The sequence below is a fragment of the Limulus polyphemus genome, unplaced genomic scaffold (genome assembly GCF_000517525.1).
Source record: "Limulus polyphemus unplaced genomic scaffold, Limulus_polyphemus-2.1.2 Scaffold1627, whole genome shotgun sequence".
Taxonomy (NCBI): domain Eukaryota; kingdom Metazoa; phylum Arthropoda; class Merostomata; order Xiphosura; family Limulidae; genus Limulus; species Limulus polyphemus.
This window is the reverse complement of record NW_013667237.1, coordinates 185,550-205,666: the sequence shown is the minus strand read 5'-3', so window position 1 is coordinate 205,666 and position 20,117 is coordinate 185,550. Positions and strand designations below refer to the sequence as shown.

The 20,117-nt window shown below is 36.2% G+C and overlaps 1 protein-coding gene across 4 annotated transcripts in view; it reads left to right on the top strand.

Annotated features, from left to right (window-relative positions):
* The window catches only part of LOC106464361 (1-acyl-sn-glycerol-3-phosphate acyltransferase delta-like), an 82,063-nt gene that overhangs the window by 40,854 nt on the left and 21,092 nt on the right, over positions 1–20,117 (top strand). For all 4 annotated transcript variants that reach the window (XM_013924497.2, XM_013924496.2, XM_013924498.2 and 1 more), the window contains exon 3: positions 9,521–9,693. In XM_013924497.2, the coding sequence (XP_013779951.1) occupies positions 9,521–9,693 (173 nt within the window). The remainder of the gene's footprint in view (positions 1–9,520; positions 9,694–20,117) is intronic.

The window sequence follows — 20,117 nt, the reverse complement described above, 5'->3', positions numbered from 1 at the left end:
AACTCAAAAAACCACAGTATCTATATACTACTAAAACTCTGAGATTCTTTGTTTGTGGGCTTGTCTGTAATTAAATACAGCAAAACGGTGCGCAGTAGTGCCATATTTGTAATGAAATAAGAATAGAAACAGAATAAAACAGCTTTCGTTAAAATTGGGCCATGGGTTTATAGAGTTAGCCCCGTTTATCGGGTCACCTTTATGAAAATTTCTAGATGAATTTAGGTACACTAGATGGCGCCACATATCAGTTTATCTCTATTTTTTCGATTTCCACGTGATGAATCACTTTAAAATATCTTCTGTACAACAATATATGCACAGAAATTAAATGATGACATGAAAATGTGTTATAACAGTGTGTAGAAAGAACAACCATAAAATTGACCTACAATATTATTGACTATTTGCAACTAGTAACTATAGAGACGAGATAATAAAATAAAACTCAAGTCGAGAACAACAACAAAATTTTATAAACGAAAACCTCACGCTGAGCATATTATTTCCCTCTCAATGTTCCCATCTTCATTAAAAGGCATAAGATGACAAAAACAAGATCTTGAAGAATCAATATATATACTACTAAAACTCTGAGATTGTTTGTTTGTTTGCTTATTTTCTCAGTCAAAAAATCATTCACACTACCATTTGCACTCTTTACGAAACTTCATCGGGCCATGGGTTACCAAGTTAGCTCCATTTTTCCGGTCACATTAATGAAAATTTCTAGCACGAGTAATTTTACATCACACAACCGTTCGTGCTCTTTATGAAACTTTTTCGTTTCAAAAAAGGTGTAAGTTGACAAAAACAAGACTTTTAAGAATTTCTTAATAATGTGCCTTAGTTATGGTAGGTAATTCGAAGAAAAAATAAAGTATTCCTGTTTCTTATTTGTAGAAGGTTTAAGAGGAAAGACCACAACGTAACGAACTAATTCATCACAATACCTGAATACTCTGACTTCATTTTTTTGAAAAATGAAATGGTCTTTACTTTTACTCCCGATTAACAATCAAATATCTTTTCTTGAATTATTAATAACACGAATGGATTGAAATATTTAATTAAATTATCTCAAAATATACCTTCATTTTGGTGCAATATTGAAATTAGCTTGAATTCTTCATAAACAATGAATAGTGGTTGACCCAACGGGTCACGGTGGTCTAGTATCTATTAAAAACAGTAATTTTAAACGAAGAACCAAACGTAAACAAACGAAAAATCATGGAATCCATCTTAATTGAACAAAACAAGCCTACTCTAAACCAACATCTTGGGGTACCGAGATATCTCTTCTAAGTCCTGCAACAGTATTTGGTCATGTGACCTCTTTGTTTCATACTGTATATATGCTTATGCTTAAATTCACCCACGAAATAGCCACTGACAAAACCATCAATTTTCTGGATGTACATATCGACGCCAACAACAGCACATATGCCACATCTGTCTATCAAAAACCCACTAGCCAGGAAATCATCTTGACAGGGTTGTGGTAGTCATTCCGATGTAGGAGGCGTTTGCCAGGAGCTCGCAGTCTCCTTTATTACACTTGTACTCGTAAATGATGTTCACTTGCTGTAGATCTGTTGTCTTTTTAGCAGGGCTGTTTTTCACGATAAGGTCCAACGTTGTGGTAGACTTGTAGTAGATGTTGAGTTGCAGTTTTGTGTTCTGTTTCTTTGGTGTTGTATTTTTGTAAACGATATCCTTTAGAATCCGTTCGTCTGTCTTGTATGCAGTGGAGAATTGGTTTTTATAGTAGACTTTGAATTGTTCAGTGGAGTTGTCGGTAGTGGTGTTTTTTGGCGGCTGTCCAGGTATTGTTGAAGTGTCTTGTCGAATGTGGTATTACTATATCCATTATTGATGAATGTTTGTCGGAGTGTACGAATTCTGTTGTGAAATAGATTCCAATCTGAGGATATTTTGTAGGTACGGTGGATGAGGGCGTGGATGGTTCCAGTTTTGTATCTTTGAGGGCATTCACTTTGAGCGTTGAGGTAGGCCTAACAATGCACCTACAAAATGGAGCCATCAAAGAACATTGTGCCGGCATCCACAACCAAAAACTCACACGTCAGGACCTAGTACAAAACGCCAAAGTAAACTGCCGATTTAACGACTTCACAACTCTTTAAATACACGAAGCAATAAAAATCCTACAGAAAACTCCCACAATCAACAAACAATCGACAGGAACAGCACGCACACTGCTACTTCTTGGCGAGAAACCCCCAAGCCACAATACAACACCCCACCAATTAACGCCTTCCACGAGCTAGATACCACCACCTGCTTACCCATACCTATAAATATCCACCAACAGTAATCACAATTCACACAACATTCAGCCTTGATAATGGATGCAGAACGCATTCGAAAGGCGTCGGCCAACTCATCACTAGCTACAACTTTTACCCGTTGTTCTAACAACGTTAAGACGGCTTATCGACTTCTTGAGAAGAATTCTTAGAAGAAAGTAAACCTACAGACATCGGTCTTGTTTAACAAAATCTGCCTACAAGAATATCTGTCACCAAAGTACACCAACATATATATATCAGTGTATGTATATATGTGTGTATATGTATATATCCTTAAAATCATCACTCATGGACTGCTTTAGGAGCAAAGCAGATAGGGAAACATACACTCATTGCACTCTCTGGTGGGTTGTTCCTCTGGATCTTCCAATGCATCTATCCCCTCCACCTTTCTTCTAGTGGAGCACGAAGTTCTTTGCCACTTCTGGTTCCCAGTCACTGGAGTGGTGGACTGTGGAGATTTCCTCACAAGTTGGTTTTCTACAATAACACAATCTCATAGCCATATGTACTCCCTCAATCAAAAGAGGGCTAATGTTGTTATGCTGCATATCATACATAACATATGGCATGAAATTAATTATATGAGCCGCTTCCACTGGATGTTTTCTGCCCAGATGGACTGCACTTGACATAATCCAATGTATACCAAGGGTCTTCCCCTGGATGTTTTCTGGCCCAGGTGGACTGCACCTGGCTTATTTATATATTGTCCTCTATCCCTAGCAACGTAATCTGTTCGTTTCTGCCCTACGTGTCTTAACTTGTTTACTGGGTGAAGAGCATACCTGTTGCAGAAGTAGCACTATACCCCACAGGTGCACCCAGTATTTTAATTGTGGCACACCTGCTTTTTTCATAGCAGTCACTCTCTGCTTGATTATTTGTTGTTGCACCTTCACAGGCCCCTCCACCTTTCCAATGGGGGAGTGGAGGTAGTACTGATTTGGAAGTTAACATTCTCTAACACTGAAAATGTATTTCTGATAGGTACTTACCTCCTCTCCCCTACTTCCCACCCTTCCTCCCCACTGATTTGCCAGTGTTTTTGGGTTTGTATATGCCAATTCTCAAAAGTGAGGATTGTGCTGCAAGGGTAGAAGGAGCTTCCAGCTCTAGTATAGAGGGTGCAATGGGATTTGTGGAGGGTGTTTATATGATCAGCATGTGTTGCTGCAATGATGCAAAAAATATAGGGGTATAAAGACTGGTGCACTTTTAAAAAGTTTACTAAAGCCTTGAGGGCAAATGAAGGTTGAGATAGCTATGAGTGAGTAGTGGTAAGTACCTACTGGAAATACATTTTCAGTGTTAGAAAATGTTAAGATTGAAATTTTTGGTTCCAAAAGCTTTGTAAATCCAAAGATACCAGATAACAAATTCTTTACTGTACTTTCATTTAATAGTTATGAAGCAAATTTATTAGATTTAAGTGAATACTTGTACCTTCTATAAATCAAGCAATAAGATTGATATGTTTTTGGATCCTGGAAGATAGATTATTCTATCCACGAAAGTCCTAATATTTTGTTCTTGATCAAATGTATGAAATCTGAATAACTATTTAAGACTTGTCCATTACTAGTGCATAAATACATAATGTTGTAGTAAATACCATAGGAATAAATTTAGTTTTTTCTGTTACAAATAGATAAGTAGAGGTAATGTAAATTAAACATTACAGTAACTTTAAGGCCCTTCAAACAACCCTGTAATTCGTATATATTTATCACTACAGTTTTGCCCAAAGTAATTGCTTTGCTCTGTAAAGCTGTATATTTTTACATTTTTCATATCAAAAAAAGATTTTAGAATATGTTGTTAGTATTGTTATGACAGCGGTAGTCACGTGATGCTGTTAACACGTCATGATATTCTAGAAGATTCACGAAGAAACGAGATGTACGATTTTTGTATATATAAGACCGGTAAGAAGAGACGGGAACAATGGAATTCAATTGCAGACAGAGATAGAGACAGACAATTGAGTCAAGCGCATGAATCGTTTGTTGTGAATTATAGCATTTGTTTAAGTTATAGCGTGACTGTGGAGATCTTGTGTTTGATTTAACTGATTGTGGAAGTAAAAATCTATTTGTGTCTCTGAGCCCTGTGCTTAGATTTTTAGGAAGATATAAGTTACTTGTTTATTAAATGAAATTGTGTAATGTACAGGTTGGTTTTAATGAAGCTAAACAAAGGAATTTAACCAGTTCCTTTGTTTTCTAATATAAGCCAAACCATTATTTTACAAAGAACATCATATAACAGATGTTTTGTGCATAATTTGGGCATAAAAAGTACTTTTTTTAGTTTTCAATACAAGGTTTAGTGTCAAAGTTTGTAAACTGAGCAAAGTATACTTAAAAGTAGTAGCATGTTTAGTTTTCTGAAGCTTATTATATCTATGCTCAGATATACACATACAGGTTTAGTGTTTACTTATGGCTATGGAATAATTGATCAAGGTTTGTAGCTAACTTGATTAAACATTACTTGATCTCTTTCCTCATGAAGGTTATCTGTATGTGACTCTTAATTTAACATTTACTACCACCTGGTTGTGATGCCAATGGTTTTTGAACAATTCAAAATATACAGTAAGCCTTCTGGGGTTGTAGTTTCACCTACAATGTAAATGTGTTTTTCAGGTATTCCATGTACTCTTAGCCTGCTCAGTTGCCAGCAAAATACCTAATGAACAAACATTCTGTTAAGAGCTCTTGTTACAAATTGTTAAGCAGTGGTTTTATACTTGATCTTTGTGAGAATTAGCTACAGTAGATTCTTGCATTTTGTGTAGTAAATGAAGTAAGGCATGACTTGCCTAAATTCTCCAACAGCAATGGTAAAGCACATCATGGTCAAGCTGCAGCATGATTTGGGTGAAACAAAAAGATTTGTATCTTGCCTTTCTAGGACAATCGTTTGAAGCAGAAAACTTTATAGTGACAATGTGGTTGATGCAGATGTTTCATGTTTCACTGAGAAGTTTTCTGCAAGTTTTCTTGGTATTGAGAGACTTTGGGCATGAATATTAAACATAAAGTGGCTACTTTTTGTGGCAATATTTTTTCAATTGTTCTAGTCCTTGACATGTAACTAACACCATCACAAATAAATATCTCATTTCATAAGTGATGGCAGTGATCTTACTTCTAAATTGTTGGAGAAAATGAAATAACAAATACAAGCTACACCAGTGGTTACTATCCTTTCCTGTCTTAACACCCTTTAAGTATAACCATTTCATCCTGCCATCTCCCCCCACGCCCCACTCTTTCTTGAAATCTAAGATTATAGGTCAATAATTTATCAGTTTTCTCACTCCCTTTACTGGCCACTTTAAATCTTTTATCTCCAATGTGCAAATGGTTTATTTCAAGGCTATTGTAGCATATCCCATTTTCCCTCTTTTAGCAATAATACACACCCTCCTAAAATGGGAGAACCCTACTGGTTGGAAACCACTAGGTTACACTGTATTGTATGGTGAAACAACAAAAGCACAAGTGAGAAAACAAGTGGGTATTCTTGTTCTATTTTGGCATGAAAATGAAGAAGGAGTTTCTTTAAAACTCAAAAAGTTGAATTATTTGATCATGCACCTGGACAAGATATTGCACAACACAATGTAGATACAATACAGGAAACTGGTGTGTGCAGTTAAGCTCCTCTTCTGATTGGTCAAATGTGAAACAAACTGTATAGACAGAGTGAATGAAATATCCAAAGTTAAAAGAACTCCAGAGTTATTATCTTTTATTCCTTGTAACCTTCATGCTGTATACAATGTTTTTAGGGCTACATTGAACATGTTTGGCTAATCAGCAGAAAAATTATGCTTTGACCTGCACATCTTCAGTAATTTTCCATAATTGATTTCACAGAGCTGCTGCAAAAAGTCTAATATTATTAATATGAGTTTTTCTTGAGTCATGAATTCCCATTGAAACTGCAGTGGAGAAAGTTTTGGCAAATGAAGCCAAGAGAACAGGATAGTTCTTGAGAAGAATTTACTTTTGAGAAGATACCTCTTCACATAAAAATAGCTGTATCTCTCATGTTTAAAATGAACTGTACTGGTTCATGATGACATCATCATGCAACAAAGCTTTACAGGAGCCATTCTGGAGTGTGCATTGGTCAGCTCCACTGAAGTGATCCTGAATTGTTCGCTTTAACTGGGACTTAAGGATCTCAGTGGACTTGTCAGACTTTACAGTGTCTTTCACAAAATGCAGGTGTCCCACACCCTGGCCAGAGATGCATTTCCATATCATCTGAGCCTGTGGATGTTTCACAGTTGCATTCAAAGAAGTTGAATGAAACTCTTCTCCACACCGTTGTACAAAGTGCTTGCCATCAGACCTTGATTCATCTGAGAAGATTACTTTCCTCCACTTTATTTCAGTTGAGTCAGCATGCTCTTTAACCCAGTTGAGCCTCGTCTTTTTGTGAGAAAGGATGTCTTTCTTTGCTGTCTTGCTGGGAGACAGACTCAACACAGGCAAGACCAGAGTGCGTGCGGTGAGAGTGACCCCGTAAGTTTACTGCCATGCTCTTTTAAGATCTGTGGAGAACAGTTGATGATTCTGCAGGCCCACACATTTCAGAACACAATTGTCAGCTGTTGTGTAAGCTTTCTTCTTACCCCTTCCCTTCCTCCTTCACATAGCTAGTCTCTCTACCTCTACAACCAGCAGCTACCAGTAGACTAGTTAAATTTAATTCTGCTAGCAATATGCTTTGTTAGCAGAATGTTCTTCTTTACTCAAAGAAACAATGACTGCTTTTTTCTGTGAAGTTAACTTGTAACACTTGGCTATGGTAGCATTGCACACGAGTTGTAGTAGATTGGCTTCTAAACTGATTCTCATTAAGAACCTCTATTTATAGCCAAAAAATGGCTGATGCAATACCCAGACAGCCTATGAAACTGCTGATGTAATAATTAGACAGTATTGCATCATCCATGAAATACATTTATACGTACATGCATTAGGGCCTCAAAACAGATGATAATTCTGAATAAAATTGTTAAAAAATTGGATGATACAATAAATTTTTCCACCACTGTAATTTTTTGGGTGTTGCTGGTTGTGAGGAGGAGGATGATGCTTTAGAAAAGGATTTATGTTATTTGGTGAGTTGGGTAAATAAATAGCAGATGGTTTTTAATTATAATAAACACACAGTTAGGCATGTGGGCTAACATAATTGGAACTTTACATTTTAAAACCTTAGAATTAATCTACCTGGTGACTCAACCTCATTGAGTTGTCAGGTTGATAAAATAATTTCAATTATAAGGATGATTTTGGTGAGAATAATCGTATCAGTGTTGTTATAAAAAAAGCATATTCATGTTTTTGTTGATCAGTCTCACAAGCCACCCAAGCAGTGTACTGTTTCTAGTGCTAGGACAAATAGGATTTTAGGTTGTATCTACAGAAATATGGAATACAAATCTAAAGAGGTTATAATTTCACAAGGCATAGGTCATTGGTTAGGGAACATTTGGAGTATTGTGTTTAGTCTTGGGCTACTTATCTTAGAAAGGGCACTGAATTGTTAGAAAGGGTTCCAAGAAGGGCTACTAGGATGATACCTGAGATAGAAAGGTTGTCATATGAGGACCAGTTAAGATCTCTGAAATAATTTTCTTAAAAAAAAAGTGTTAGAAGGATCTGAATGAAGTGTTTATGATTGTTAAGGGAATTGATAGTGTTGATACATCATCATGTGCCCTTCACCCACCATAAATTGTAAGTTCATAACTTTTACTGTCTTATATTGGTGTAAGTTTGTAATACGTCATATAATTATTATGCTCCTTGTACTATTGCTAACTGCTGTTTTTGAGCATTGTCTCCTTGTTGGTTGTAGATTATTATTTTAGCTCTTAAAAGCTGTGTACTGTTGGTCTGGTTCACCAAAAACGAAACATTGGATGTGACTTGTACATAGTATTTTGGATTGTTAGGAAGTGAAAAATTTAAGCAAGGTATGAAAGATGTGTCCTTGTTAAATGCATATTTTAATGGGTTACATGAGGTGTACAGCTGTAATTGAGAATGCTATTTACATGTAAATCTGATAAGAAATATGTACCTGTAAAGAAGCAAAAGTATATGCTTCAAATGATTATATATGTGTGTGTGTGTGTATATATATTTATTTATTTATTTAAATAAACAAAACAAGCCCAACAAAAAAAATTAAATTAAAGATGCTGCATAAATTAAAAGGATCCCCCTGGGTATAGGATATGATATGGGATATAAAATGTGCCCCGAGTTTTGGAGGTGACTGCGGAAATAGGTGGTGGGGATACACCATCTATCAGTCTTTACCTCCATTCACCAGTCTCACATGATGAAATTCATGAAAAATCAAATAAAGTAATCAAAAGAAATTAAGTTAGGAGAGTGAGGTGTGGGTACTCAAGCCCACAACATCCCACATCTATATCACCTTTCATTGCCTGCGGACAGTTATGGGAAGTAAATAAAGTAAAAGGAAAAAAAAGATAATAAGGTACTATCACTTGGGGGTAAGTAAGATAAACTTACCTCCTGAGGTTGGCATTCCAGCCCCTATTATAATAGATAAATTATACTAGTATAGAGTTATTAAAGCCCAATCAAGTTATTGAAACTAACTAATATAACTCCCAATCACCATCCATTAAGTCTATTGTAACTACCAATTTTCAGAATTTACACGATCCTTTATGTATGAGATAAGGTGTTCGTCCACATAATAGTAGTGCCAAATTGTTTGAAGAACCTTATTAAAATTCAAAATACTTATCAGAAACTTTCAGCAGAAACTCCTTAATTTTTACTTTTTTATTTAATACATTTTGACAATTATCACAAAGTATTTTAATAATTTTATTTAGTTTTTTTTATTAAATCCACTGAATATTAATATGGGTCCTATTTCCGCAGTCACCTCCAAAATGCAGGGCACATTTTATTTTCCGTGTTATATATAGCCTGTACCCTGAGGATCCTTTTAACTTATGTAGCATCTTTAATTTAATTTTGTTTTTTTATTGCGCTTGTTTTGTTAATTTAAATATTTTATATCATAGTTTGGATTTGCTGTTTTTAATGCAGTCCTTCCTTTTAATTTCATTTTGCTTGACTGCTTAAGTATTAATATATATCTTTCAGAAGCAGTAGCCATCACTGAATGGTGGTCCCAGTCTCGTTGTTCTATCTACTTTGCTAATGAGGAGACAAAAGAAAAGTTTAGCACTGAGCATGCTGTAGTTCTGATGAATCATAAGTATGAAGTTGATTGGCTGATGAGTTGGCTTGCTACTGACAAATTTGGCATTTTGGGAGTAAGTTTTTTGTTGTTGTTTTGCATGTTTGTCAATAACAATCAGTGAAAGTTTGATGTTGGGTATGATGTTTGATTGTCTTTTACACACCACATGTAACCTATATTAGAATACGCAACTGAAAAATTGGTAGCATTAACCCTATCACCACGTGTATTTTTTACTGCGCATGATACAAGGTTTGTGTCTTACATTCAAAATTTTATTAAACTACCTTTTGTTTGTTATATCAGTTAGAAAAGCATAAAATCTTAGCTAATAATCTATATTTTAATAGTATATAAGTTTTAAGTTCTTATTTCTACGAAGCAATATTAACACAAATCCTGAATTTCCCCTAGTGTGACCCATGTGACACATTTTCTTTAACTTATCTTTCCTTTTTTATCCACCACCCCTCAAAAAGTATGAAATTAAATGTAAATTACTCTCTATAAAATTGTCATTGCTCAGTAAAACCATAATTTTTAGTCTTCAATTTTGTTTGGTTATGGAGCTATCTAATAGAATATTGGACCCCTCCTGCCACATCTACCTGTATCATCCTTTCTTTCAGAATTTATTAATAGTTCTCTCTTACGTTTGATTATATATTACCTATAAACAATAAAAAGTCAAGGTTTTCATCTATCAAATGATGTATTGTATAACATTATGTTCTGAATGGTTAAATCTTAATTTCACTCAGAGTACCAACATTATTCCTATGAGAAAGTTGATTAGCTTGGATGAATTTGTAACGACTCTATGTCATATAGTTAGAAAGCCAGAAAACTTTTGAGAGGTAAGGGAATTTGTCTACCTTTTGCATGTTATTAGTCTATATTCTTTGGTGCATTATTTAATTAAATAAAAATTAAGTGCATTACTATCATTAGTATAAAAAATTAGGGTTAACTGTCTTCAACAATTGACAGCAAGAAGAAAGAAGATTGGTTAAGTATTTTATTTCTTGTTTTTCATGTTTATTCTTTGTGTAATTATAAAAGTAACTAAAATGTAAAAATAGGGATCCTTTTAGGTTGGTTTAGATTAGGTAAATTAAATAATAATAATATTATAATAAAATTGTTTCATGAGGCATACACACAAGCAGCTTGTAGTAGCTTGTGGGTAATGTAATTCATTAGCGTAACATGAGCTGCATGTTTCTCGAGTGATTTACAATTTATAATGGTGGGGATAGTAGTTAAACTCGGTTCAAAGGGCAATAAAACAATATAAGTAGATGTATACTGTTATGAACTTTGAGCTGATAAACGAATGTAGTTTTATGTTACAATTTGAAGTCACTCTAGAAAGAAAAAAAGGACATTTCAGATTTATTTCGTTTTTTTTTTGGGGGGGGGGGTTACGAAGTCAGTCGAATTGACCAACTCTATTTTGAGATAGGGTAGAGAAACTAACATATAAACTATAAAGTTTTACCGAAAAAAAAACGTTTGAAATGCATTCTGAGATTTTTGAGATGAGGAAAAGTATTTTTAATTTTAAATGAGAATTACTTTACAGACGTACTATTCTAAATAAGTACTCAATATATTCTTGGACAAATCTTTATTTTATTTTATTAAAAATACTTCACTAAAAACTGATTTTTTTGTATAATGTGAAAGACATATAATATTAACTGAAAGACTGCCAAATTTTGTGAAGATATACACACTGCATTGAAAGTTAGAAGTATTAAATCTATAAAGACTTTAAATGAGTACAAAGAAGTCACATGGTAGGTCAAATTGACCAAGCCCATGTTGAGAGAGTTAATGCTAGCAGTTGCAGTTTTTACATTATTCACTGAATTTACTGAGAAAAAGGTGACATGCATGCTTCCAGTTACATCATCTACATTATTAATTGAATTTACTGAGTAACAGGTGACATGCGTGCTTCCAGCTACATCATCTACATTATTCACTGAACACATTGTTTGAGAGAGGAAATTTTATCACTAAAAATATATATATTGGAAAGATTTGTAGCTGTAGCTCTTGGTTTTTTACTTGGAAGTATTATTTTTGAATTAAATTTTTTTGCTTTGAGTCCAGATTTGTAATTTATTGATGTGCTGGATTAGTATTAAATTTTGGATACAAGTTTATAGAGTATTGAGGTTAAACTGCAGAAGACCATTGAATATTATAAAACATCAAATTTTACTTACTTTTTATCATGATTTTCTGGGTTATTCCCTCATGGTTACCAAGCCAACTATTTATAAAAAAAAGTTCTTTTAGCTCCATTTTTTGTTTGTGTGCAAGTTATCACTGATAAATTGCACCTCATTCTGAACATGTACATATCATGTGACTACTATCCACCAATACTATTATGCCATCTATATTGGTGCAGCTAGCTCCCTTGGCTATTCCTGCTCAATCTTCACTTTCTTAATTGGCACAGCATTGTATAGACACATTTTTTTTGCATGTGGCTCCATTTATGAACATGCTTCTTTGCCATTTCAATTTTTTTAACAGTTTTATTTTACTGTGTTTGCATTCACTTGTTTCAACAATTTTTTTGCATTTATTTCTTGTAACTGAATAACCAGAGATCTTAGTATCAGTTTGCAATCAATGTATTGACTATGGAGATTCCCATTACAGTCAAAAATGTAACTGATACCACATCCCAGGAATCGGGTTCGACTTTATGTGCAGAGAAGGTACAGGCCTTAATTCACAGGAGCTAGATTTATATGTTTGGCTGTCAATTTCTTTTCACTGTTTCTAAGGAAGAATATGATCAATGAGAAGACGATTTGGACTCTTTTTCCGGTACCTTCTTATTTTGGTGTGTCACACTCTACACTTCTTCAGGAGTTTTTCACCTTCCAACTGTTGCCAAGCTGCAACATCATTCACTTTGGTGGAAAATGCTTCCAGTTTTTCCAGGGGATCTGTGGTAAGTTTTAAACATGTACACTTCTCACCTGGTTGTCTTACCTGTGGTAGGCATAGCTCAGATGCTTTTTGTGTGGTTTTGTTCTTATTTACACATGGGAGAATTAATTATTTCATGCATTCAGAGCTCGGACTTTGGTAAGATAGATATTTGTATTCTTTGTCATCTAAGTTACTTTAGATGAATTGTAAGTTAATATTGATTATTAATTTTTTTTTAAGTAAATTTAATCCTTTTGCACCTTTGTTAATATTACATACTTTGTTGACTCAGTATACTTCGTAGGTATCTTTAGATTGTAAGTTACATATGATTACTACTAGTAACATCTAATTCGTTGTTCTATTGGAGTAAATTTTTTTTTGTCATTGCTAACTATGTACTTCATCATTCTAATTTTTGTTAGTGTAGGACTTAATTACACAGGCCTATGAATTTTAACTTCATAAAAGTTGTTTTGGTTTTAATAATGGACTTTCCTTAATTCAGCTATGCAGATTTTGAAAATAATAATCATTTTTCTCTATCACGTAAGGATTTTTTACAAATCGGGAACAAAAAAAACAACTCTTACTCAGATAAAATTATTTAATTTACCAAAATGAACATTTTTTATTATGTTTGTTAATAAAACTACAAACAAACTGAAGAAAATGGAAGAACATTGATGTGAAACAGATATGGATCCTAATTCATCCTGATTTATTTTGTGAAACTTACATCTTCTAGTTTCAAAACTAAGTGTTGTGGTATTTTTTTTCGTGAATTATGTGATGGAGACAAATGCATAACATTTTCGGATTCAGCGTACAGGAATTACTGTAGAATATGTAAAAATTTCAAGACCATAATATCATCGCAGGCTTATGTCATGTGTCCTTTGTCGTCTAGGTTAATTCATATGAGTGGTAAGTTAGATATTAATTATTAATGTGTTTTCAAGGTAATTTTACTTGGTTTGCACTTTCATTTTTATTGCATACTTTGTGGACTAGATAAATTTAGATGGTTTATCCATTTGATATTTATAAGTACTTTGTTAATTGTGTATGTTTAAATAGTTTGTATGTTACATATCATTACTATTAGTAATATATTATTCATTGTTCTGTCTAACTATTTTTGTTATTTTTAACTATGTGCATTATCATCCTAATTTTCATCAGTGTAGGACTTAATTACACAGGCCTATGAATTTTAACTTCATAAAAGTTGTTTTGGTTTTAATAATGGACTTTCCTTAATTCAGCTATGCAGATTTTGAAAATAATAATCATTTTTCTCTATCACGTAAGGATTTTTTACAAATCGGGAACAAAAAAAACAACTCTTACTCATCTATCACTCAGCTATATCATGTTGGGGCGTACAAACTCTAGCCCGATATCTTCACTCTTCGAGTTTTTGCACTCTACTTTCTGTGGATGACTGGCTCCTGGTTGTTTTTTACCATTCACAGTCCAGAGACCACACTCCTCTGCTCCTAAAATACCATGTTCATTTATGGAGGGGGGGGGGGGTCTTTTTTCCAACCTTAATTGGGCCCAGCCTTCTTCTCCGGGTTTGGAGCAAGAAGATCCCATGTCCCTCACTTCACATTTCTTACAGCTTAAAATGTTCTATATTTTTGGGGATGTGGGCTTTCTTCCCATGGGTTGGGCTCATATATGTTCCTTTCAGTGGGCTCTCCTGGATAAGTGGAACTTCTCCTCAGATCCCTAGCTTGGTGGTGCTGTTTACTCCACCTCATCCAGATTTACATCAGTTCATGGACTCATCTTAGACGGTTGGGGTTCTTTCCAGTCTCTGGTCAATCAAGGAGTCTTCTCTCCATGTCACTTTCTTGAGCTATTGGCAGTTCATTGAACTTTGTCCCACTTCCTTCCTCTCCTATGGGTGTGTGTGGTTATGGTACATTCATATATCTCCACAATGTTCACTTTTTTATCACAAAACCAGGAAGTACCAATTCCAGGTCTCTGTGCTTTCAGATCCTGGATCTCCTTTCTGAGCCTACACTCACCACTTTGTGGGCTTAGCTTGCCATTTTCCTAGCTCCCTGAATATGGTGGTGGATTGATTATTTTCTACCAAAAATATTTGCCTCACGGAGTTGTCCCTTGATCCACAGGTCTTGAGTTGGGTGTTTTCTCAGCTAGGAACACCTCATATATGCCTTCACCACCCACTGGAACACCAAAATTCCTTCCCTTTGGTCTCCTGTTCCTCACCTGACTCTGGGGGTGGTTGTGTTATATCAAGATTGGAGGGGTCTTCACATCTCTGTTTACCTTCCTATTCGACTCCTCTCCAGAATTCTATCCTTATTCCAAACCATTCAGTGTCTCATCCTACTGGTGGCTTTATCATGGCTGGCTCAACCTTCGGTCCCTATTCTGTCTGCCTTGGTCTTACATTGTTTGTCCAGATGTCACCACACTCTCAATCCAGGGACTTCCATGTGTTGCATCTTTCCTTTCCTAATCCATTAGACCTTCTTCCATGTCCATTTATTACAGTTGATTGTAAACCTTCTGCCTATGGTCTCCTCATTGTGGTTTCTGTCTTTCCCACTCTTCCATTCCTTATCTTTTCCTATTCTTCACCTGATTGTTTGAGAAAGGCTTGTTCACTTTGACCATGTCTATTTATCTGGCAGCCTTGTCGAATATATCAATTTCTCCAGGTTTTGTCATCCCCTATAATTTTCCTCCTTTATCCACTCCTTTCGAGTCATGCATCCTCCACATTCATTGACTTGCGTGATTAGGATCTCATTGTGGTCCTTTATGCCATTCCCATCCTCCATTTGAACCTTTGTTTTCATGTTCCATCTATCATCTTTCCCTCATGACTTATTTCCTTCTTCTCCTTATTTGTGGATGTTGTTGATCCTATATTTCTGCCTTTAATGTTACCTACTTCCACTACCATTCTTTTTATGTCAAGCTATATCCCAACTGGTCCTCCCTTCCTCCCTCAGAGCTATACTGCCCATGAAGGTAGTTCCATTCTGATCCTGATCAGCTTCTTTATCCGGTTTGCTCCTTATGGTGTTATATGGTATGTCCTGCCTCCTTTCAGGGTTCAAGTCTCTTAATTTTATTCACTGGAACCTTTCTGTTTCCTGTGATCTATCCCCTGTCATGTTAACTGATTGGGTTTATCAACTCGTTAGGTTGGTGTATTCAAACTTATCCATGGAAGGTTGCTGGCTCCACAACATTTCTGCTCATTATATTCATCACATCACCATATCTTTGGCTTCTCACCTTCACTGTCCATTTTAGGAGATTGTCCAGACTGGAATGTGGACTACTACAAACACCTTTGTCAGTCATTATCAGCATGATCTGGCTGTATCTTCCTCTGTTGGATATTGTCTCCCACTCATGGCAATTCTACACATCTCTGTTTGCCTTCGACTAGGGAAAGTATTATCATTTCCTTTCATTTATATATTTATTTTCAGCAACCCTAGCTCCAAACACATCTCTTCTCACACTACAGCTTTATCTCAGTGAAAGTTTCTCTTCTCAGCCCATCTAAGCATTGGTATGAATCTTACCTTGCTTGCTCCAGCATTTATACCCCACTATATTGCCCATAGCAATTTAAATCTTGTTATTCTCTCTACCTATATCAATGCACCCCCTATCCCAGATCTGTATATAAGCTCCCCATTCTTACTTCCTGTTTACTTTTCCCGATGGCAGAATGTTCCAACAATGGTTTTATATGCTTGCTGTGGGTTTCTTTTCAGTGTTGAATAGCTTTAGTTATACTCGCTCTAGACGATTTTTGTAAGACTTCTTAGGTCTTGAGTTTGTTGTATATTTTCTTTATTTTACAAAAAAAAAAAGTTATTAGATGTTTTGAACATGAAGTCACAAATTCACGTCTCAGACACAGAGTTTTTAGTGCTCCTTCCTTGCCACCTCTGGTGTATAAAGTTACCTGGGCATTTGGGGGGAGGAGGCCCTTTCTACGGAGGATGTGCAATCCCTCGTACCCAGAGAGGTGGAGTCTTGCATGAGGTCTGATGTTTCTTCTCCTGTTGGATCAGACAGCTAATTATGAGCCTTAGATGGACATCCTGTCTCCTGCACCATTTTTTTGCAACTAGTACATCAAGTTTGTAATATTTGGAGCATTTTTCCTGTAGCTTATGACTCTTCTCCTTTGTAGGGGGAATGTAATTTGGCTGATTACCTGGTCTTTCCACCTTTGCCAGTCATTGCTGTGCATGATGGGAGATTTGCTAATCAATTGAGAGAGGGTGCTGTCATGCCTTGTTCACCCAATTTATTGGATCTGCATGTTTTGGCTTTCCAATGCTTGGAGGACCCATATTTCGATTCTCAGATGTTAGATCATCATCTTCCTATTTGGGGTTCTAGGCCTGATACCGCTGTTCATCTTAACCTAACAGATGTGTCTGTTCCTTACAACAGTTGCATGTTTTATCTTCTTTACAACCATTGTCTGAAGCCCATCACAGGTCTCCTGTTCAATTTTCAGGCTCTCTCCTTGGTTGATTGTTTGCTGGGATTTTTTGGAGAGAAATGCGTTGCTTGTGGGAACTTGACTTCCTTGGCCCTTTTCTCAGACATTCGATTTTTGCAGGTTTTCCAGAGTCCATTGTATCTGGAGTGGATGTGGCCCATCTCCACTCTTCTCTTTTAACACTGATCTTTCGCCTTTCCTGGTCTTCTACTAGATAGTTTCCTGCTTTTCTCATTGTTTGTAAATCCAAAAAAAAAAAAAAAGATGGGCATTTGGCAACCTTCATTGACCTTTCTCATCTCAATCGTTTTCTCTTGTCTTCTGGTTTATGATGGAGTCACTTCCTCCCCATCAGTGGCATTTTAAACCCAGTATATTGATAATTAAGTTTCATGTCACCAATGCCAATCTTCATATTCTGATCTGGAGTCTTCACGTTGTTATCTCCATTTTGTGTATGAGAGACAGGTTTTTTCAGTTTTGTGCTCTACCATTTGGCCTAGCTTCTGGTCCATATGTCTTTTCCCAGATAGTCATATCCTTTTGACATCATCTTCACTCATAGGACATTTACACTCACCATTATATGGACAACTAGCTTCTTGTCGCTTCTTCATGCCATTTGGCAGAACTTTATACTTACGCTCTTTTATCCCAAGCTGTGAGAGCTGGGTTTCTCATCCAAATAGAGAGGTCTGTTCTTTCTCCCACACATTGCCTTGTCCATTTAAGGGTGTTTTTCAGTTCCTGTCTCAATCAGGCCCAGCCATCTCCTCAGTGTCTTCAGGCCATGGAATGAGCCATTCTTCTAACCCAGTCATCTCCTTCTCCACCAGTGAGAATGGTCCTCTATATTTTGAGAATGTTGGTATCCTTGGAATCACACATTCCTTTAGGTCAGGCCCAGATGCATTCTTTTAAGTGGTTGTTACAGGATCAATGGAACATTTGCAAGATTGCATTGGATTGTCTGGTGCCCTTATCAGCTTCAAGCTTGCTCAATTTTGGCTGGTGGTTGGACAGGAACAACATGACAGTAGGTGTCCCTCTCCTGCCCCCCACATTCAGAGATGCATCTTTTCCCGGATGCCTCTCTCGAAGAGTGGAGCACTTGTATAATGGATATGGAATTTAAGGGCCTCTGGACTGAAGAGAAATCTTCTCTCCACATCAATCTTTTAGAGCTTCTTGTAGTTCAACAAACTATGTTTTGGGCTCTTACATTGTTGCGAGGGAAGGTAGTAATGCTTCATTCAGACAATTCCACTGTGGTCTCCTACATTTCTGAGTAAGGGGGAACTCACACCAGGTCTCTTTGTTTTCAGACATTAGATCTTTTCTTTTGGGTTCACAATTATCAGATAGTTCTCCTTGCTTGTCATGTTCCAAGTGTAATGAATTTAGTGGCTGATGGTTATCTTGTCCCAACCAAGTTCTTCCCACAGAATGGATGTTTTGTTAAGTTTTTTTGTTGGATCTGTTCTTGTTTTGGAACACCTCAGATTGAAGCTTTTGCCACACTGAAATGCCCAACTTCTGTCCATCTGATCTCATGTCCCTCACCCTCGGGCTTTAGGCATGTTACTCTATGCAAGGATTGGACATATTTTTACCTTTTTTTTTTTTGCATTCCCTCTGATTCATGTTATCTGAAGTGCATGCACTGATCCACTTCTCGTCCTATCGAGTTCTTCTGGTGGCACCACATTGGTCAGTTCAGCCTTGTTTTCCACTTCTTCAGTATTTTCAGTTGTGCTTTCTCTCTCTGGCCATATCTCTTATGTCAGCTTCTGTCTGATGTTTTTCATCTGGTAGTCAGCATTCTCCGGCTTCAAACTAGCTTTTATGCGGTCCATTACACGATGTCAGGATTTACCCCTGCTTTATTAAAGATGTACATTTGGCATTCTTCATTGGACAATTATCAACAGAAAGGGTTTACTTATCATCAGTGGTCTCACAAACATGGTTGTAATCCTTCTTGTTCCACTGTGATACATAGTCATTCGACAAAAGTTTGGGGCATTCGTCTATTTCTTTATATAAGACAGATTTGTCAGCAACTTTTGATTTTTCTGGGAGATGTAAAGTTTTTGAGTCCCTGGTTTTGTCCTTGCTCCTGAAATTGGGTTATTGGTCCTTGTGGTTATTTCCAGGTTCATAATTCGGTTGTCACAGTGGTTCTCCATGCCTTATCTAATCCACCCTTTACATCTTTGGTATCATATTCCCTATATCAGCTTTCTCATAAGACTTATTTTCTTCTATTGTTGGCTAGTGGATATTGACATTCAGATGTTTTGGGATTCATGTTGTATCCTGATAGATCCATTCTACCCAATACTTGAATGGCTAGAGAAGGGGATAAGGCTTTCTTTCCTATTCATCTAACCTCCATTTCTCATTTTTATGACCACTCTGATCTTTTTTATGTTTGGTTTGGGCTCCTCAATGCTATGTTATGTGCACTCAAGGTTTTCGTGGTTCACATCAGTGTTTATTTCTCCATTATGATTCTGTGGTGCTGCATGTCTTATGCCCTGTCACTTTGACAGGTTGGGTTTGTATTGCTTACTCTAAGTGTTCTTTAAAGCAACAGAGATCTTGATGTCCATGGTGGCTTGGCTGCTTCACCCTTTGGAGGAGATTGGCAGTTGGCCATGCCTCATACATTTATATCTCATTGTTTACACGATTTTGAGGTTGCCTCTTCTGAACGTTTTTGGCTATCCCCCATGGCTATTCTTCACATCTTGGCTAGTTTGTCAGAGATATATGTGACATCATTTTTTTTATGCTTATTTCTCTTCTTTTTCAGGAATCCTTTCATCATTTTCATTTGGATCCCACATAGTGGTGGGTGTTGCCTGGTCAGGTGTGCTTGTTTTCAAATCTATACTAGCTACCATTCCACCAATAAGAATTTTCCTGGTAGCAACGAGCTCTGTTCAGATAGGGTGTTCCATAAAATCACCTTGTGTGCTTTCCAGGTATTAAATAATTATATCTAT